The 18,424-nt window shown below is 38.0% G+C and overlaps 3 protein-coding genes and 1 pseudogene across 3 annotated transcripts; 3 read left to right on the top strand and 1 right to left on the bottom strand.

Moving 5' to 3' along the window:
- The first annotated feature begins 273 nt into the window (after positions 1 to 273).
- Positions 274 to 2,923, top strand: LOC114720935 (novel plant SNARE 11-like; annotated as a pseudogene).
- Positions 2,924 to 6,336: 3,413 nt separating this feature from the next.
- On the top strand, positions 6,337 to 9,065 carry LOC114720925 (probable serine/threonine-protein kinase PBL19). Its single transcript, XM_028906669.1, is given in 7 exon segments — positions 6,337 to 6,676; positions 6,679 to 6,936; positions 6,939 to 6,976; positions 7,468 to 7,557; positions 7,559 to 7,729; positions 7,820 to 7,942; positions 8,097 to 9,065. Coding segments are annotated over 7 exon segments (1,119 nt in total). The 5' UTR covers positions 6,337 to 6,633; the 3' UTR covers positions 8,493 to 9,065.
- Positions 9,066 to 9,626: 561 nt separating this feature from the next.
- LOC114720929 (uncharacterized) lies at positions 9,627 to 10,233 on the top strand. The gene is made up of 2 exons (XM_028906674.1): positions 9,627 to 9,819; positions 9,889 to 10,233. The coding sequence occupies exons 1-2, from the start codon at positions 9,743 to 9,745 to the stop codon at positions 9,986 to 9,988; spliced, it is 177 nt and encodes a 58-aa protein (XP_028762507.1). The 5' UTR covers positions 9,627 to 9,742; the 3' UTR covers positions 9,989 to 10,233.
- Positions 10,234 to 11,097: 864 nt separating this feature from the next.
- LOC114720928 (beta-amylase 3, chloroplastic-like) lies at positions 11,098 to 13,793 on the bottom strand. The gene is made up of 4 exons (XM_028906673.1): positions 13,197 to 13,793; positions 12,845 to 13,055; positions 12,456 to 12,566; positions 11,098 to 12,315 (listed from the first exon to the last, which is right to left on the bottom strand). Exons 1-4 carry the CDS (start codon positions 13,781 to 13,783, stop codon positions 11,518 to 11,520), a joined length of 1,707 nt encoding a protein of 568 aa, XP_028762506.1. The 5' UTR covers positions 13,784 to 13,793; the 3' UTR covers positions 11,098 to 11,517.
- Positions 13,794 to 18,424: the final 4,631 nt, after the last annotated feature.

Here is an 18,424-nt window from a genome sequence, read left to right as displayed (position 1 = left end):
TAGCGAGGGACTGGCGGAGATCGACGGACAGATCAGCGACATTTGCGCGCGCTTATCGTAAAGATCTCAAACCTTGTTGGTGTTCTCAAATTGTCGTATAGATAAATCTGCCTTCCTTGAACTGTTGCCATAATGTCGAGGCTAGCATCACCTGGGTGCTGATATTGGCAATGTTTCAAATCTTACCTCTTATAGTCCCTTTGTTTAATCATGACGCAACTGCGGCTGTTATATGTTGGTACTGAATAGTTGCAGTGTATCCGTACAGAAATGGATTTCAGAAATTGGAGAAGATTAAGGATTCAAATAGGCAGAGCAGGCAGCTGGAAGAGTTGACTGATAAAATGCGAGACTGCAAGCGGTATGTTGGCGATTATTACATTATTTTCTATTTTTCGTATTGCTTCCATTAGTGCAAGGGAAATTTGAAAAAAGATCTAGAGAGGATAGGACAGATACGAAGTTGAGAAGAGGGAAGCTGGGGCTATTTAATTGGCAAGTGGGTGCAACAACCACAGCTATTCGCGCTTATGGTAGTTCAGGAATGTCTATGATTATATAGGAATATAAACCAGCCAGACCAGCCCTGCGTAGCTTGCTTATGTCAATAAACGCAGCCGCAGCGCAGATTGTCCATAAAAAACCATTTTCTTACTTTCAAGATATTATTACTGCCATTTTACTGAAAACCACTGGTTTTGGAAGCCGATCATGAGCTGCCACAACTAAGAATTGAGGTTTTGATCTCTATTCTGAAGGGCATGGTGTATATTAATATGTTTTATTGGCTGACTGGCTCTATTTTCTCAGGCTTATAAAAGAGTTTGATGCAGAAAGTTAAGGCTCTGGAGGGCAGAAATGATAGGGAAACCAACAAAATGCTGAATGAGAAAAAGCAGTCCATGGTAAGATGTTAACTTCTGAGACCTATATGATATCCTTATGTTAGTTCCTAAAATTGGTAACTCCCCCCCCCCCCCCCGGTGGGCCTCTTGGTCCTGATGATTATCATTAACATTCTTCAACCTCACTGATAAGTAATTGCAATTTTTGTTGCAGATCAAAGAGTTAAATTCATATGTTGCTCTTAAAAAGCAGTAAGTTAACATATGCTAGTAGTTGATGTGGTCTGTTGGACAGGCATGGACTCTGTAGTTCATATCATTCACGATCTAACTTTGTCAAAATGTCTTTTTTATGTTATCTGTGTTCTAATACGAGTAGGTTGCATATGTTGATATCATGGACCATTTAGCCTATAGTGTTGGTTGCAATGCAGATATGCCACAGATATTGAAGAATAAGCGAATTCAGCTCTTCGAGGGGCCTAATGAAGGCTATGCAGAAGAAAATGTCTTGCTAGCTTCCTGTAAGCATATAAGCTTCTCTAACCTATGCTATTTTTCCATGAGGTTCACTTAGGTTAGATAGTTTTGATGCTACTAAAAAAGGCAGAAGAAGAAGAAGAACAAGAAGAACGCTCAATAAAATCATTAAACAAGACATTCTGGTCAATAACATATCTAGACTAGACTTGTGTTGAGAGCACAATGACGTCATGCGATTCATATAGTCAACCCATCTAGTGGGATAAGGCTCATTGTTATTGTTGTTGTAATAGTCATATATCCTGTCTTTGATATCCATATAAATGAAAGTTCATGATTAATCTGTTAAACCATGTGGAACTAGTGATTGACTATGTTATTGTGTCTTTTAACCATTGCATATTTGTCTCCTTAATTGTCTTATTTTATATAAATCCTCTGGTTCTTGTTCTGTTACTTTATAATTCGTAGTTGTATTGATTATTTCTGAAAAATCAATATCTCTAGATTCTAGTAGAAACTTATGCTGTTTCGGTCATCGGAGAAGCAGAGAATCCTAGATGTTTTGGAAAATTTGTGAGTTGAGGGTATAATTATTCCAGTGATAACGAGAGTGGGGAAAAATGGTCATGCCTCCCACAACATTCTATGTTGATATTTGCATTACTGATCATGCCTACTTCGTGAAATATGTTGTTCTTTATGTGGAGTTTTATAATGTAAGAAACTTCTTCTTTACAGCAATGACAAATGAACAGCTGATTGATAGGGGGAATCGGATGATGGACGAGACAGATCAAGCCATTGAGAGGGGAAAGAAGGTAGGTCTAATATCTTGAATAACAGTTGCGTCATAAAAACTAGGTCAATTGAGACTTTAGTAAACTGAGTTTGCTTTGTCTGGGAAAGTTGGTTGAACCGGTCGTAGTAAATGATGCTAATTTGCCAATCCATTAAATGAGGGTTTGTTTGGCGAGAGAGAACATTACACATCAAATTTCATGTCCACTATTCACTTAATGGGTAGTTACATATATCACTTCTGAGGGATCATCCAACCCAACGGCGTTCCTTCTTATTACAGAAATTGGCTGAATCTATATACATATTTATTTACAATCCTTTCTGTTTGAATACCTCCGGCTGATAATTTGGCATCACGTTGATTTCTGTCAATCACTCTATTAATAGGTTGTTGAAGAGACAATAAATGTCGGGGTTGAGACTAATGCAGCTCTTAAGGCTCAGGTATGTGCATGCTTGTTATGCCCCCTTCCCAAAAAAAGAACAGAAGAAATTGGAATCAAATAAAAAATAGAAGGGTGGGATGGGGTATGTCTAGAATTCAAACTCTTCCAATGTAGCCAAAAAAAAGGTGAAGAAGAAACAGAATACTTTAAGTTGTTATGGTACTAAGGACAGCAATCTCTTCTATTTTTAGACGGAACAAATGAGCAGAATCGTCAATGAGCTGGATTCTATCCATTTCTCCATAAAGAGAGCAACTAAATTGGTGAAGGAAATCGGTAGGCAGGTCAATTTCTACGTTATCCCCCGGTTGCATTGTAATATTTGAAGTATATTTATTTGCTATTGGTTAACATGCCGGAGTTTTACAATAGGGTGCTACTGACAAGTGTATTATGGCATTACTGGTTCTTATTGTGATTGGAGGAGTAATAGCTATCATTATTGTAAAGGTAAGAGTTAGTTTTCTTCCGTATGATTTTATCTGACTTCTTATTCTTGGTTTTCCTTTTTTTTCTTTTTTTGGCATTTCACGGTGAATAAATTTAGCTTAGATAATTTGTTTACAAATAGGGGAAGCAATTGGTTAACTGTAATTAACCAGGTGCTTGTGCTTTCCAGTTTCTTGCCTGACAGCCCTTGATTTCCCTTCATGTGTGTGTTTTACTGAAAATGTTCGCTTCTGTGCCACTGTTTCTGAATAACTAATCCATGCAGCCATGTGATAAATTTGAAAGAAGTTAGAAACTGTTAGCAATAGCAAACATATAGTTGCAATAACAAGAAATTATAGCTGCTAATATGTTTGTATTCGAAAAATGTTCATTTGTGAGCTACTGAATCTTGTGATTTTTCAATAGATGGTGATAAGAAATTTCTGTCAGATTATGGTCATTTTATATACACATCACGACCTAATAAAAAATGCATGTAGTGTCAATATCGAGTCAATTCCGCCACCAAACACTGTGGTTTAAATTATCCAGCAGCAATAAGATGACAACGTACATAAGTAGCTGTTTTTTCAAATTTCAGATCGTGCACCCAAACAACAAGGACATTCGGGATATTCCAGGATTAGCACCCCCAGCCCAGACCCGGAAGTTACTTTGGGATCATAGTTGAGCTACGATTTAGTGTGTGAGTTATGAGCTCATCCGATTAGTTTGCCTGTTCTTTGCTTTGACGGTGATGAGGTTGGCTGCAGCTGTTTTTACATGACAGAGCTTGCTCAGTTGCTTTTGCATTGGACGTGTTGTTTCGTAATTTTCTATAGAGATTGGCTGACCTGAGAATGATGGACCAGGCTCTCCTTTAGTGTGGTTACAGGGTTTCATGATTAATTATTCATTGAATGGGGAAAATTTTCTATGGAGCTACCGGGTCACAGGAATAGCCAAAATGAGCTGACGTGATTGATTCTTAGATGTATTTTTATGCATGCTGTCGGTTTTCTATGACAAGCTAGCAGTGTCATTTCCATTGAGGGAATTTGTTCAATTATTTTTTATTGGACAAAGAATTTATTCTATTATTATATATATTTTGTTTGGTGAGCCCACAGATAGTATTACCCGTAGTATCTGGATTTTTTTTTTTTTGAAAAAAAAGTTGTTAAAGGCATAGATTTTCAGTGTGGAGCTATAGTTGTTCCTGGGAAGATGTTAAAAAAAAAAAAAACCTTTTCTTTAGTTTTTTTAATTTGGGGGGGGGGGGTTGTCACTGAGACCTCACCTGAGAGTGTATTTAATATCATATTGAAATCTATCATAGTCTCAAACGCACTAGCGTTATATTTATTTTAAAACGTAAGTGCAGCTACAGCGGAATTGCCCTAAAGTTTGTGAACATAATAATCCCGCAAAGAGTCATGAAACAAGCAACAAACCCACTTTTTTAGCCCAATACGACATGGGAGAATGTTAAAAGAAGCTGTATGGCCACGTTCGGATGGTTTTCTATTTCAAACTAGGTAGCTGAGATTGGTGGCCAAACAATGAAATTCTCCTGAGTGCGTCAATTTAACTTATCCGTCTCTTTTTCACCTCGAAAATTTTAGTATTCGGTGCTGCTAACAAAGAGGTTTCTTTCTAATGATCTTCACATGCTAATGGAGGTCGGTAATGATCCAAATCTCCAAATCACCAATGTGGTAGGTGCCGATGATCGCGGTGGCTTCACAAGAATCCGAATCGAATTGGGGGTCCTCATTCATCATTGGACAATACAACACAACTTCGTGGGAACATGAAGCTGTGAATTGTCAAACCATAAAAACCAGAACAGTCTATTCCCACACTCTTGACTTCCCACAAAACCATTGTCTGACCAAGTGGTTTGTCTTTAGTACCACTTTTGTCTTTTGTTTCTCTAATGGGTACCTCCCTTTTCTTGACTTTTACTCGACTGAATAAATTAACTGAGAGTTTTTTTTTCCTACTTGCTTGTCTTTCCAACGTTCTGCCCCGCACGAGAGCAATGGGAACTAGTAAAACGGGGACGAAGGTTCATCTGTGTGCGCTTCTGTTTTCTTAGCATTTTCTTATTCATTGAAGAATCATCTAGTATTCTGCTAACTTAATAATTTTCTTTATTCGACTTGCATACAAACATTTTTAAAAAGTGTTTTTGAGATAACCAAACACCTCTTAAGTTCTATAAATTTGTTAGTGAGCCAAAGATGATGGGTGCTAGACTTTTCAGTTTTAAGAAGTATTTGGATAGAAACAAAACTATGATTTTGATTTTACAGTCTACAAAGTAAATATGTGGATGGGTTTATTTCGATTTACGAAAAAATACTTTTAAAAAAACACTTATGAACTCATCCAAACACTCCCTTAGTAAGATAATATTTTTTAGAGAAGTGTTTAAATTTCATTCAAAAATGTCTGATTACATGATTACGTAGTTTAATTTTTCTTTTCCGCAACACATAATTAGCTTTTTGAACGTTTTATTTTAGTGTGGTAGGTAATTTTAATCTAGTAGAAGTATTTATATAATTAATATCTTTAATATAGTCATATTAAATTTCATCCAAACTTCAAAGCCAGCCGGATTTAACGTTTTGCTTGAATGAACACTATTTATTAAGAAAAAAATTCTTTGTTTATCTATGATATTTATTAAAAGTGTTTACTTATGTCGTTATTTAAAAAAAGAGATGATATCTCATTTATAAGCCACTATTCAATTCCTTAAGATAATCATTAAACAAGGTTATTTTTAAAAATATAGTCCTCTGTGATATATTTATAACTTGCAACTGGATTTATCTATTTTTATCTTGATGTTTATTTTATATAAAAAGCAATGAGGGATTATTAACTAGGGAGAATCCCATTAAAAAAAAAAAAAAAGCTTCAAGTTTCAAAAGAAGAAGAAAGAAAGGGATGGTTAAGGTCGGCCAAAAAAAAAAGGGAAAAAAAAGAAAAAAGGAAAGGGATGGTTAAGTCAATGTCACCCCCGGAAGGGTGCTGTGCGTGTGGCGTGGCACCTCATTAAGAGCAGTCCGTTGAATTGCCATTGACGCTGCCTCATCTTCGAAGCTCCAGGTTTGAAAAATCTCTTTTATTTATATGTAGTCTCTGGGAGAAAAAATTGGGTCTCGCTTCCCTATATTCCTTCCCTGAACGCTGTGGCTATCTTCCGCAGCTTCTCATCTCTTTCGGGGCTTTCCCTTTCTCTAAATTAATCCTTATTCCAATAATTATTCAATTCCTTCCACTTCACGCAACTCATGTGTTTGAATTTCGGGAATTCTCAGTTTCTCTAGGTTCGGCTGTTTTTTTATTGACCAGCTTGTTTCTGCTTTTATTCCCACTGAATTTCCATCTTCAATGCATTATCATTCTCTTTTTACGTATCGTTTTTTCAACTCTGTTTCCCATCTAATTCTCTGCTCTGAATCCCTTCCTCCTCAGCCTCTCAGCTTTCTTCTTTCCAGCCTGTGAATCTTCCTTTCGTTGGAAAAACCCTGTTCGTTTAGTGTGAAAATTTAGAGTCGGCGATAACATTCCTTAATCGGGAACATCGCTAAATGAATGTTTAGAAAATGAAGTGCTTCTTGTTCAAATTTAAAAGAGGATCGAAGTCCTCCTCCTCAGAAAGAAGAAGAAACAATCACACAAGAATCATCCGGGTTCAAATCAGGCAGTGACTTCAACGAGTTCGCTGCCATCACCGAAAACAATAACAGAATTGTACAAAGAGAAAGAGCACAATTTGAGAGTTTTCACTTTGCAAGAGCTCAGGGAGGCCACGAATGATTTCAATAGGAGGCTGAAGATTGGAGAAGGGGGTTTCGGGAGCGTTTATAAAGGTACGATCAGGCCTCAAGATGGTCGAGGTGTCATTATTGTATTGCGATAAAAAGCCTTAACACCCGTGGTTTTCAGGTATACCGGCTTCTGCGGCTTTGTTCTTGTCTAATCCTCTTTCTTTATTTTTACTTTCTCCAATTGTTTTCTGCAGTGAGTAACTCTTATCTGCTCCAGTAGCTGACAGTTAAATTGGCCTAGGCTGATAGTTATTAGATAGAGAGGACATTGTTCGTGTTTTATATTTAGTAAATTTTTCTGGGCTAAGCAGTTTTGAAGAGGTGTACTAAAAGAAGTTAATTGGGAACTTTGAAACCCAATTGTTTCTTCCTTCACGTGTCAAGAACTATAACAATCCATATTAGTAATATTTGTTGAGCATAAGAAATATTGTAGTTGACATATACATTATTATATCGGTGCCATCTACAGAATTTATATTATGGTTTATCTGCTAATCATATCCAATTGTTGAGTGTCTAAATCTGAATTATCATGACACTTGCACATTGTAATAATATCTGCATTAGCTATATCTCTTTCTGAATGTAGTCTTCTTTCTTGTTAAGGGGCATAAACAATGGCTGGCAGAGGTCCAATTTCTGGGCATTGTTAATCACCCAAATTTGGTGAAACTATTAGGATACTTCTCTCAAGATGGGAGAAAGAGGAATCCAACGGGTGTTAGTTTATGAGTTCATGCCCAACGGGAGCCTGGAGGATCACCTTTTCGGACGGGCTTTCCCCACCTTGCCGTGGAAAATGAGATTGCAGATCATGCTCGGTGCTGCCCAAGGATTACTTTATCTACACGAGGAATTAGAGATTCAGGTACTTCATCCTTATAACGTTTCGTATCTGTGAATTGGGCATTCAAACCCCTACTTTTGTTGATAATCTTCTTGATTGTTTATTTGGTAGGTAATATACCGAGATTTCAAATCTTCCAATGTTTTATTGGACACGAACTTCCATCCAAAGCTTTCGGATTTTGGTCTTGCTAGGGAAGGTCCAAGTGGTGACCAGACTCACGTGTCCACTGCGGTAGGTGGATGGTGGATTGAACCTTGTATTACCAAGTCAAAATAGAGCAGCTTTGTTTCTTTTGACCAAAAAAAAAAAAGCAGCTTTGTTTTGACATTCTTTAAAATTATTTGAGCTGACACTACCGACGTTTGTGTCTTATGCTTGTTGTCAGGTGGTGGGGACATATGGATATGCTGCCCCAGAATATATAGAAACAGGCCACCTCAAAGTTCAGAGTGATATATGGAGTTTTGGTGTGGTATTGTATGAGATACTTACAGGGAGGCAAGCATTGGATAGAAGGCGACCGAAAGAACAGAAGCTTCTAGATTGGGTCAAGCAGTATCCTGCTGATAGTGGGAGGTTCAGCGTGATAATGGACCCTCGACTCAGAAATGATTATTCGCATGGTGCTGCTCGGAAGGTAGCCAAGTTGGCAGACAGATGCTTAAACAAGAGACCGGAAGAAAGGCCATCTATGAGTCAGGTAGTGGAAAGCTTGAAGCAAGCATTGCAGTATTCAGAAACTTCAAAAAGGGCTTCTAAATTGGTTCCAAAAAGCAAATAGTGTAACTCTTAGCTCATGTCATGCGTAAGTTGAATGCGTTTTCTGGTCATCTGGTCCCACGAAGCCAGGTCCCGTCTTTATCCAAAACTAGCTTTCAACGCATATTGGGAACATATCATCATCAGCGCAATGAAGGGAAGGCTGTCTCGTCTAATAGGTATCTATACCGAACTTAGTTTCCACAGCATCAGGTCAATAATCGAAATGCTGCAATTTTTCTCTTTTATTTGGCTGTGTGGTGAATGAGAAGCTGCCATCTGTTCCTAGAACACTGAGGAAGTCTATACCCAATTTCAGCCTTCAGGGAATGGGTAAGAAGGAAGAAATGTACTCAGTTGGCCGACTCCGGGGCAAAAAAAAGTGTTAGAAGCGCGTATTCTATTGCGGCTGCCAGCTGGAGATACTTTAGGAGGGGTCATTTATTTCCATATTTTTTTGGGCCCCTTTGCCATGGGGTTCTCTAATTCAACCTCCTGTAAACAGTTTTTTCTTTTTTTTTGGTTTCCCCAGTGGGAACTTGAAGAATAATTAATGAAGTTTTCTTATTATATTAAGTGCTTTGACTTTTGACTAGTGGAAGTTCAACAGATTAAATTATTAATAATGGTTTTGTTTGTGAGGCGTAGTTTTGAAAGAAATGGGTATGGCAACGTCAAGAGGACTTGCTGGCATTGACTTGAATGAAACTAATAATACATATTTTGAGCCGACTAGAAATAAGGCAAAGTGATGGTAGAGTGTGGACAATTGACAATACTAATAATTGGAAGCAACGTTGACGAATGAGGCTACGGTGATTAGTGATTACAACCGTGTGACCGTCGGATCAGATTTTCTTTATGCTTTTTGGCCGATATTTATTTAACAAGTATTGAAACTTTTACTTTAATTAATATTAATATAAAATCTAAAATCTAAAAATATCATAATATTTTAAAAACTTTTAATAACAAGTAAGCAATCAAAACCTGTTTTTTTTTTTTTCACGTGCCAACTTATGATTGCATGTTTCTCAAATGTTATAGAATTTTTGGGTCGGGTCTTACAGTGATTTTTCTCTTTTTGTAGGAAGTGAGTGCCTAAGCCCATATTTCTAATCCAGTTCGCCGAACAAGGTTTATTCATCAATTTTGGGCCTCCGATATTTTTCTAGGCCTTAATTGAGAGCGGCTCCGTTCCAGAGCAGGAGTCGCAACTGTCAAAGCGGGTACTGAAACCTGAAATGATGTGAAGAATTCTGTTCAGCTGAAATGGAGAAGACTCAGAAGAGCTTCACTCTCATTCAGACTGTGGCCACCGCTGGCATTTTCTCTGCGATCTCGTTTTGGTGACTATCTTCCCCCCCTTTTCTCCTTTTGTATTAGGATTCTTCATTCTCATTAATTCTCTGCATCAGGTACGGTTTCATGTTCGGCAGAGAGTCCTCTCGCAAAGAGCTTGGTGACTTAATCGAAGATCTCCGTCGGGGAAACCCTTCCTCCGGTTCTCATTCTTGAATCGGTAGTTCTCGTCTCTCTTCGTGGTCTCGCTTTTGGACTTCCTTGTTTCCAGTGCCCATTGAATTCGATCTCACTTCTAATTGATTTGCGATTTGCGCAATTCAATACAAAGTTAACTGTTTGTAGATACGGCAGACTATTTTCCTACTGTAGGCTTGTAGCCTTTTCATGCACAATTATCATTTGGCACTTGTCCTTTGATGAATAAGCTTCGTGTTGACTCATTTTTATGCAATGTCGAAGCAGGGTATAGCGATGTGAACGACTTTGATGAGTTGGCTGGTTACGAGGCGATTCCTGGATCATGTTCAGCGGCATGTTTCATACACTCCTTGGCTAATTTTGAAAGACTTTGCAATTCTTATCTGGGCATAAGTCTATTTCCCGTAGTCTTTAGATTCCGCACAAGTCTTGGTTTGTACTTTGTGTGCTTTCAAAATACACTGGACCTCTGCCTTGACAATATTGTAAGTAGTGTTAAATGTAGGGGTTGAATGTTTCACATTTAACTGTGGGAGAATACGCTAACTTATTGAATACGCACAGCTCTATATGTTGAGTTTTAATGATTTCTATTCGTGAAATGCGGCTGCATAAATCCTTGATTCTTGGCGTCATTCTATCAGTAACTACAGAAAATAAGGCTTCTCTCCGTGTGAACTTCTTGGCTTATCGACAAGATATGTTACCGCCTTTTTTCGCTCTTGCTGTCTTTGGCTCGCACGAATTACTTCATTCTGAGAAAAGCAGTTTATTTACCTCAATGTTTTTGAACATTTCTTCTTGTTTTTAGATTGTACGAGTACTTTATGGATGATCAAAGCAATTTGAAAGTATAGAGAATCGAATATGTAACTTCCAATTTATGATTTAGACGCTGATCATTGAGCAGTTTAACCTTGCGGTAATAATCCGAGATCTCTTTAGTAAGTGTTGATGATCAATGTGAATAGTTTTCCGAATTTGCAGAATTATATTTCCAGGAAACTACATATTGGCTTCATCGTGACATCAAAGGTTCATGCATTGCAGTATGAAAGATTATTTTAGGAATATGGACTATGTTTTTCTCCAGGTGAGAATTGTGCTAGTCTATAGCACTGATATACTTAAGAGAGAAGTTGGTGCTTTTAACTATAAACAAGAAAACACAACATGCTCTTATTCTATGACAGAAGTGAAGTGTTTGTTGTATATAATGAGTTTCGTGGCCCCCTGGGTGTCTCTCCCAAACAACCGACATCGCGAATAAAGTACGATATCAGTATGCAGTGGATATTTAGGTATAAAGGTTTTATCCAATGACACTGGACTTATATACATGACATGAACAAAATAATTTCTTCTCCACCATCGCAGGTTTTGGCATGGCACAACACGGATGCCACAGTTCTGTATTCGTGTCACAACTTTTCCACTTTTCTCTGTTTCTCTGTCTTTTTATGATTTTGTTTCCGTAACATCTTACTGTGTACTCTTAAAAGATATATATACCCCACGGCGCCTGAACATGCCTCCGTAAATATTCACACAAGAGCAACGTGTTGATCTTGATATTGTTTCTTCTTAGTGCCTTTTATATGACCGACGTACAGGTCCGTCCCAATGGAATCACAATGTGGAAGTCCGTGTCTCCGACCGTCTTCAGACATGCTTCTCACGAAGTCCACGAGGTGTCTCCAATTATCTCCTTCGAACAGCTTCTTATTCATTCTAAGGTATGTAAATGCAGCCAATCCATTGCCCGAGTCTGATCTGCTTGTTGCCAAGACTTGAGCATAGGAATGTGCATCATATCTCTCCAGTGCATTCTCACCAGCAAGTTCTACTCCAGCTTCCTTAGTTGCCATCTTCACTTGATGAACTAACCCTTCTGGTGAGCAATTTGCATGTTCTGGCTGCTCTCTGTCTCTCATTTCCATGCAGGTGAAATTGAACACAACCCTATGTTTTGCCAGCATTCTTGCTATTGGTAGATAGCCGTCACGGAATCTAGTGTTGTAGTATCCAGCATTTAGCTCAGAAGCATGCGACCTTGATCTGTAATGCCAGTGGATTCCGGCAATTTTCCCGGAAAGTTTGACCCCACAATGTTGGAAAATTTCACTGGCAGATGCGAGGATCACGTCGCCATGTTGGAGCAGTTTGGTGGAGTACCAGTCCAAGAAGAAGTGTCCGTACTCGGTGTTCCACGTTCCGTCCCTTTTGAAGAATCCAGTCTCCTCTGGGAATTGATTGTAGTGGCCAGCGTCATGCGGTCCGCTTCTTCCCCATTCTTTCTTTCCGATGGCCTCTGCTGATGCTTCCAAAGATGCTCGCATATACTGTATGAGTTGTGACAAACTGATCATTTTAGTTACTGAGATACATATTTTTTTGAAATTATATCTTGTGATGACAAAGAATGTCAGAACTATAATTTGAGCCCTTGTTTAGAAAGATTATTCGAAAATTCGTGAATTACCTTGTCATAGCATTGAAATTCCCCTATTCCTGGAAACCTCCAAGTTCCGTTGCTTTCTGGGTAAGATGGATATCGCAGCTCCCCACAAGGACCCATTCCCACTTGAACTTCCTGAAAAAGAGTGTTGTGGTATTAGAATTTAAATGGGCTGCCTATCAAACACACTCTAATTTTAGAATTTAAAAGGATGAAAGACCCATTTTAAGACTACAATTTGACTTGAGAATATAATCCAACTCTAATGCTGCTGGCGGCGGCGGCCCACCAGCATCTAAAAATCAATCTCTTCTATAACAGCATGTATAGTTAATACGATAACATGGAGAAAGCAAGCACAAATTCCCCATTGATTCCAAAATCGTAGCAGAAGAAGAAATTGTGCAACTTACCACAATAACAGTGCCCAAGTGATCTCTAAAAGTGTCGCGGAAGCTCCTCATGTAATCACTATAGACCTGAACAGGCGTCCTTCCTCTTAACACGGGCAGTGAGTCGCAGCCTAACGAGATATACTCAGGATTCCTCCTCCCTGATTTGTCCGTGTAAACCAGGTCCGCGTTCTTGCTGATTTCTTCAAGCACCCATGGCGGTAAAGGGATGCTGAAACACACAATCATCACATTTATGCTTCAATTTAGAGAAATATATAATCTCCCAACTCTGCTTCGTTTCATGTTTTCCCCCGACAGTTGTACTCATATTTTCACGAAAATAATTGAAGTGCGACACAGACAGACATACCTGCAGGTGTCTCCGACATTGCCTCCACACTGATGGAAAGACATGACCACCTGAAGCTTTAAGCCATGTTTCTGCACCATGTTGGCGAGCTCAATATAAGCATCCCAATTATAATTCAAAGGGCCATCTTTTTCCACCAAACCCCACCAAGCATCCACCATCACTCCTTCAACTCCTGCGCTCTTGAGGGCCATCAAACTCGCATTCATCGCTTTTGCCTTATTCAAAGTCCCTCCCATTGTCACGGTGTCTAACGGCAGCATCACGAACACGGGCACCTTCATCCACTCCTTGTGGTCGTGATTGTGACCATGCACAGACGACGGCGCGTGTACTTTCTCCCACTTCTCCTTCGTCCTCCTCGCATGGTGTTGATGATGATGATCACTGTGCCGTTTGGCCTGTGATTCGGGCGTCGAGTTTGAGTGCATGGCTCGCAGGCGGAGCGATGGCTTTATTTTGGCGAAGGAGACTGAAGCAGAGACGACGACGTCGGAAGTTTTGGGTTCTTTCTGGTTGATGAAAGAAATTGAAGAACGAAAAGCTAAAGCCATTTTTGTGTTTGCAGGGGAAGATGAAGGCAGCATGTAGGGAATTACTCAACATGGAAAGCCTTATTTTATAGGAAAGAAACGGTCTAATTTGAGAATTGAAGTGGACAAACCTGGTGGGGTCTGATTCAAAAGTGAAAAAGCGCAAAAAATCAAAGCCATTGGGCTCACATTTGGAATGAGATTTTCTTCTTCTTCTTCCTTTTTCGTTGACGTGTTCCCAGCTCAGCTCCTCCTTTCCTATCTCATGGAAAGTTTAAGACCCACCAAAAGTTACCTGAAGCTTCGATTTTTAACGGTTAACTGCCTAACCTGTTTAAATGGTTTGTCTCCAACATGAGAATGAGGATCATTCTGATTCATAAAACATACTGTTTGGCTGTAACTTTTGTTGTTTGGTCATCCACTCATTCCAAGTTTACCATGTTAGACTATCCTCGAGATTAATAACGAAATTGTTCCAAGAAAAAACTAGACAAGTCGTTTGTTAACAATAGATAGTTGAAATATCTTGACATGATGCAAACCCTTTGATATTTTCTCAGCTATCCCAAGCGATCTGCCGCCTTACTTTAGTCTCTAGTTTTTTCCCCCAAATTAAAATAGCCATTTTGTTAACTAAATCTCTCCAATAAATAATTAGGAGTTCACCTTGCTTTTAATTCATAATTTAAATTTATATTATATTTTCTCTAGAAATTTATTTTTTTTTGAAAAAAAGTGAATATGCAGAAAGAAGTAGGGGTGTTCAAGGCCGGCCCGTCCCGGTCGGCCCGTTCCGGTCCCGATCTTATTGGGACGGGACGGATCCGTCCCGAAATTTTTCGGGACGGGACAAACCGGGACGGGACAAAAAAGGGACCGGGACCGGACGGGACACGGGACAGGGTCGTCCCGTCCCGGTTCCTTTTTTTAAAAAAAAAATTAATTTTTTTAATTTTTTATATAATATCATTTTTTCATATTTTTTTAAGATTTGAGACTATTGTATGGAACTATGGATATATTTATTTAGAGCTTTTATATTTGTTAATGATTTGAGATTATTGATGATTAGAATTTTTAGTAAGTTTTTATTGTGTTAAAAGCTTTTGTTTAGAGTTTTTAATAACTATTATATGTAATATTTTGAGCTTTTGTTTAAGAGTGCCCAAACAAATAAAAAAGATGTTTTTATAAGATTTAAGCTCAAAAAAATATAATTAAAAAAATTAGATTTTTTTTAAAAAAATTAAAAAAAATTAAACAAAATTAAACAAAATTAAAAATAAAATTATTTCGGGACGTCCCGGTCCCGATCCCGTCTCGGATCCGTCCTGTCCCGACCGGGACTGGGACAACCCCGGGACGGGCCGGAACACGGGACAGAAAATCTGTCTCGTTACTGTTCATCGGGACGGAACCGGGACGGGCCTGTCCCGGTCCCGATCCGTCCCATGAACACCCCTAGAAAGAAGTTAATAAGCAAAACAAAGCCAAGAGAGAGTGAACGACGCCTAATTTTTCTTGTTGAGTAATTCATTTTCTGAAACCTGATGCTTGGTTTGATAATTAACAAGTGGTACTGTATTGCCACCATAAGACAAACACCCCCCAAGTCAGCTTGCGAACTGGTCATTGGTTTGTTTCCACAGCGTGCCTTGCGTCTTGCAAACTTGGTTTTCGTGGATGAAAATATCTCAGAAATTGAAAAAAAATATTCTCTTGGCCCTGCTTCAACTTGTTCAAGATAAGGAACCCTCCAAGTCCTCATAAACGTGTGGTTTGGAACAAGTCTTTTGTTAATTTTGCCAGTCTTGTACTCTTATTTTCAAGTGTTCAAATCTTAATAGAACTTTTCAACTCACACTCGCTACTAATAGTCGCATTTGCTTCTTGCTGGTCTCTCATTAGAACCTTCCTTAGTCGTCATATTGAAGATAGCATCAAATTAAAAGTCTTCTCTGAAACATCTACCACTAAGTTCCCTTGCATGCTTACAAAAGTTTATAACTGCATGTGCCTGATATGCTAACTTTAAGATTTTCCTGTTGCAGCAACAAGAGAAAGTCCTCGTTGTTAGCTTCGCATTCACAAGAACTGAAGAAGTATTTTCTGCACTTCCTTGAATTATCTGATTACCCCATTGCTAAAGAAATGCCAAATCAACAAATCAACCCGAAAAGAAAAGTTTTCGCTGCATAAGAATCATATACTGAGATATTGTTTAGGTGATAATACTATTTCTTAGTCTCCTCTTAACAAACTTTCTTACAAGTGCCTTTGGCCTCTATTCAGCAGAACAAGAAGGCTTTTTATATTGTATAAGTATACTTGATGAATGAAAACCAAGAACTTAATTCGGAAGAAATTTGATCAAGGAATGTGTAGTGATGAAGACACCAGCATCAGAAGAGAACGAAAGTACAGAAATAGGATAGAGAAATGGAGGGACAAGTTGGTCGTGTTGTTAATTCCGAATCTTGGAGGAGCTTTAACTGACAAATGATGTTTTGTAGTGTAACGTGGGAAGGTGTTAATTAGCTGAGCTGTCTCCCTCTAATGCATAGCCCTACCAATACATGTTTCTGCGGAGGAAGTGAATCCTTATCTCTTAACGTTTCTGCCTCTTCCTCTTTCAACTTCCACCCCCCCCCCAAAAAAAGTCTCACAAAGAAACAAAAATCTGTTCGCCGGAAAACCCGGTGGGAGAGACATGCATGCAACTTCAAGAAACACAAAAACAAGTAGACCTTAAATTTGGTTGTGTCTCGGATCAACAATTTACTACTCTTAAAGCATTTTAAACGCTAATTTTCCCCCAATAGGTACAGATATCTTTTTCTTGAAGACAATTCTGTTCGAAATACTGTCAAACACTAAATGTTTAGTAGGTATTTGAACCTTAGTTTATCAGGTTGTGGGAACTAGCTCATTCTGTTAGACCCAATCCCATTGATATTTTAAATGCTGTTAATATAATATTCCATCTACATTTCATATTGTTGGGCTTAAATATGTAGGTGCGAGTCATCTCTTCTTGTTGGTGTTATATGTACAAGTCTCAAATGATCCGACTCATACTCTTTCTTGATAGGGGAGAACAAGCAACCCACAACTTGGCCATTCCGCCCGCAACCCGTAAAGATTGGACCCTTTTGAGCCGCAGAAAAAATAAAATAAACGGGCAAGTTTCAATAATAAATAGACGAACTACGGGTATAGGCACAGGCTGCCCGTATCCTCCCGTTTAGCATTTTTTTTTTTGGTTGAAAAAATAAAAAGGGAGGGAGACATAGGGCAGAAAGTGTCATTATAGAGTATGGACTTTGATTAGTAAAGGTTATCCTATTTCATGGTTTGATTTTTTGAAGTTTGAACTCTGAACTTTTAATTTCAAGAACGTAAGACCTTGGCTTGAAATTTGATTGGTTAATGGTTATGATATTATTATCATATTATGTTATGATTGATTGATGGTTTAATTAGTTATTTATTTATCTCTTACTTGAGTTATTTCTTGTCTTTAAGCTAAAAAGATTTAGTAGGAATAAGAATAAGAGATAATATTTCAATGTCTTCAAATTTAACCAGGTTTCAAAAATTTTTTAATCTTAAACAGGTTTCCAAAAACCCGGAAAAACCTACTTGTTTAAGCCAACTAGTTTAATAATAGGCTTAAACAAGGCATTTGTGGGTATAGGCATATAATCTTAAACAATTACTCTCTCTTATTTCTCGATCGCCTTCTAAGGAGAATCTAAGCCATTTCATTGTATTTGAACATAACACCAAAAATTGAAACACATAAAGAATTAAAAAAGCAGATCCACCTTTCTTATTTAGTTTCCACGTGTAGGATAAACCATGCGCTTATTGACTTATAGAAAAGTGGTAGCTATATGGACAGCATAGGGTCCCCCACCCCCGGCCAACTCTGTAAGCTTTTAATTCATATTTTGCTTGTGTTGTAGTCTTTTGGTAGTTATATGCCTTCACCAGCCTCGAAACCACATAAAATGATCCTTGATCTAAGAGACATTTCATAGGCTCTTAGTGTCTAAGATATGATCATAAAAGCAGTAATATATTCTTTACTCTCTGGTTACTGTCTTCCGCTGATCTTTGAGTATGTGTGTAACATAACAATGAGTTATAGCAATCCAACCTAATATGATTTAAATCTTATCCCTCAATTTATCTAAGCAAGTAAGCATAAACAATTAAACACCCAAATCAACCTAAATATTTGGTTCATGGAAATATAGTCTCTGACTTATCAAGGATTAGTGGACAAGGATTTTGTGTAGTTTGAAAGAGATTTAGGGTAATCGCTGAACTAAAATACCATTGAACAAATAAATAAGCGTTTCCAAAAGAGGAAAAAATCTGCAGTGTCATCAGATATTTTCATACGGATTGCTACGAATTGCGCACGCAAATTAGAATACTAGTGAAGGATTTTTAGAGATGGATGCATCGTTATCGTTTGCACATGCCTAGTTCCCATTCTTGTACTTTACGAAACCAGACAACTTTGAGATATTTATGGTAAGATATAAATGAAACTTGTGAAATACTGACTCGATACTTAATATAAGAACTAGTTTAATTTTTATTTTGATTCTAAATATAAAACTCAATTTATTTTATCTCTTTTTTTAAAAAAAAAATCCCCATAATAATAACAGTTCTAAC

Source organism: Neltuma alba, unplaced genomic scaffold (assembly GCF_004799145.2).
Source record: "Neltuma alba isolate B1F8T4 unplaced genomic scaffold, ASM479914v2 tig00012007_pilon, whole genome shotgun sequence".
Lineage (NCBI taxonomy): Eukaryota > Viridiplantae > Streptophyta > Magnoliopsida > Fabales > Fabaceae > Neltuma > Neltuma alba.
Note: the sequence above shows the minus strand (reverse complement) of the source record. Positions and strands in the feature narration are given on the sequence as shown.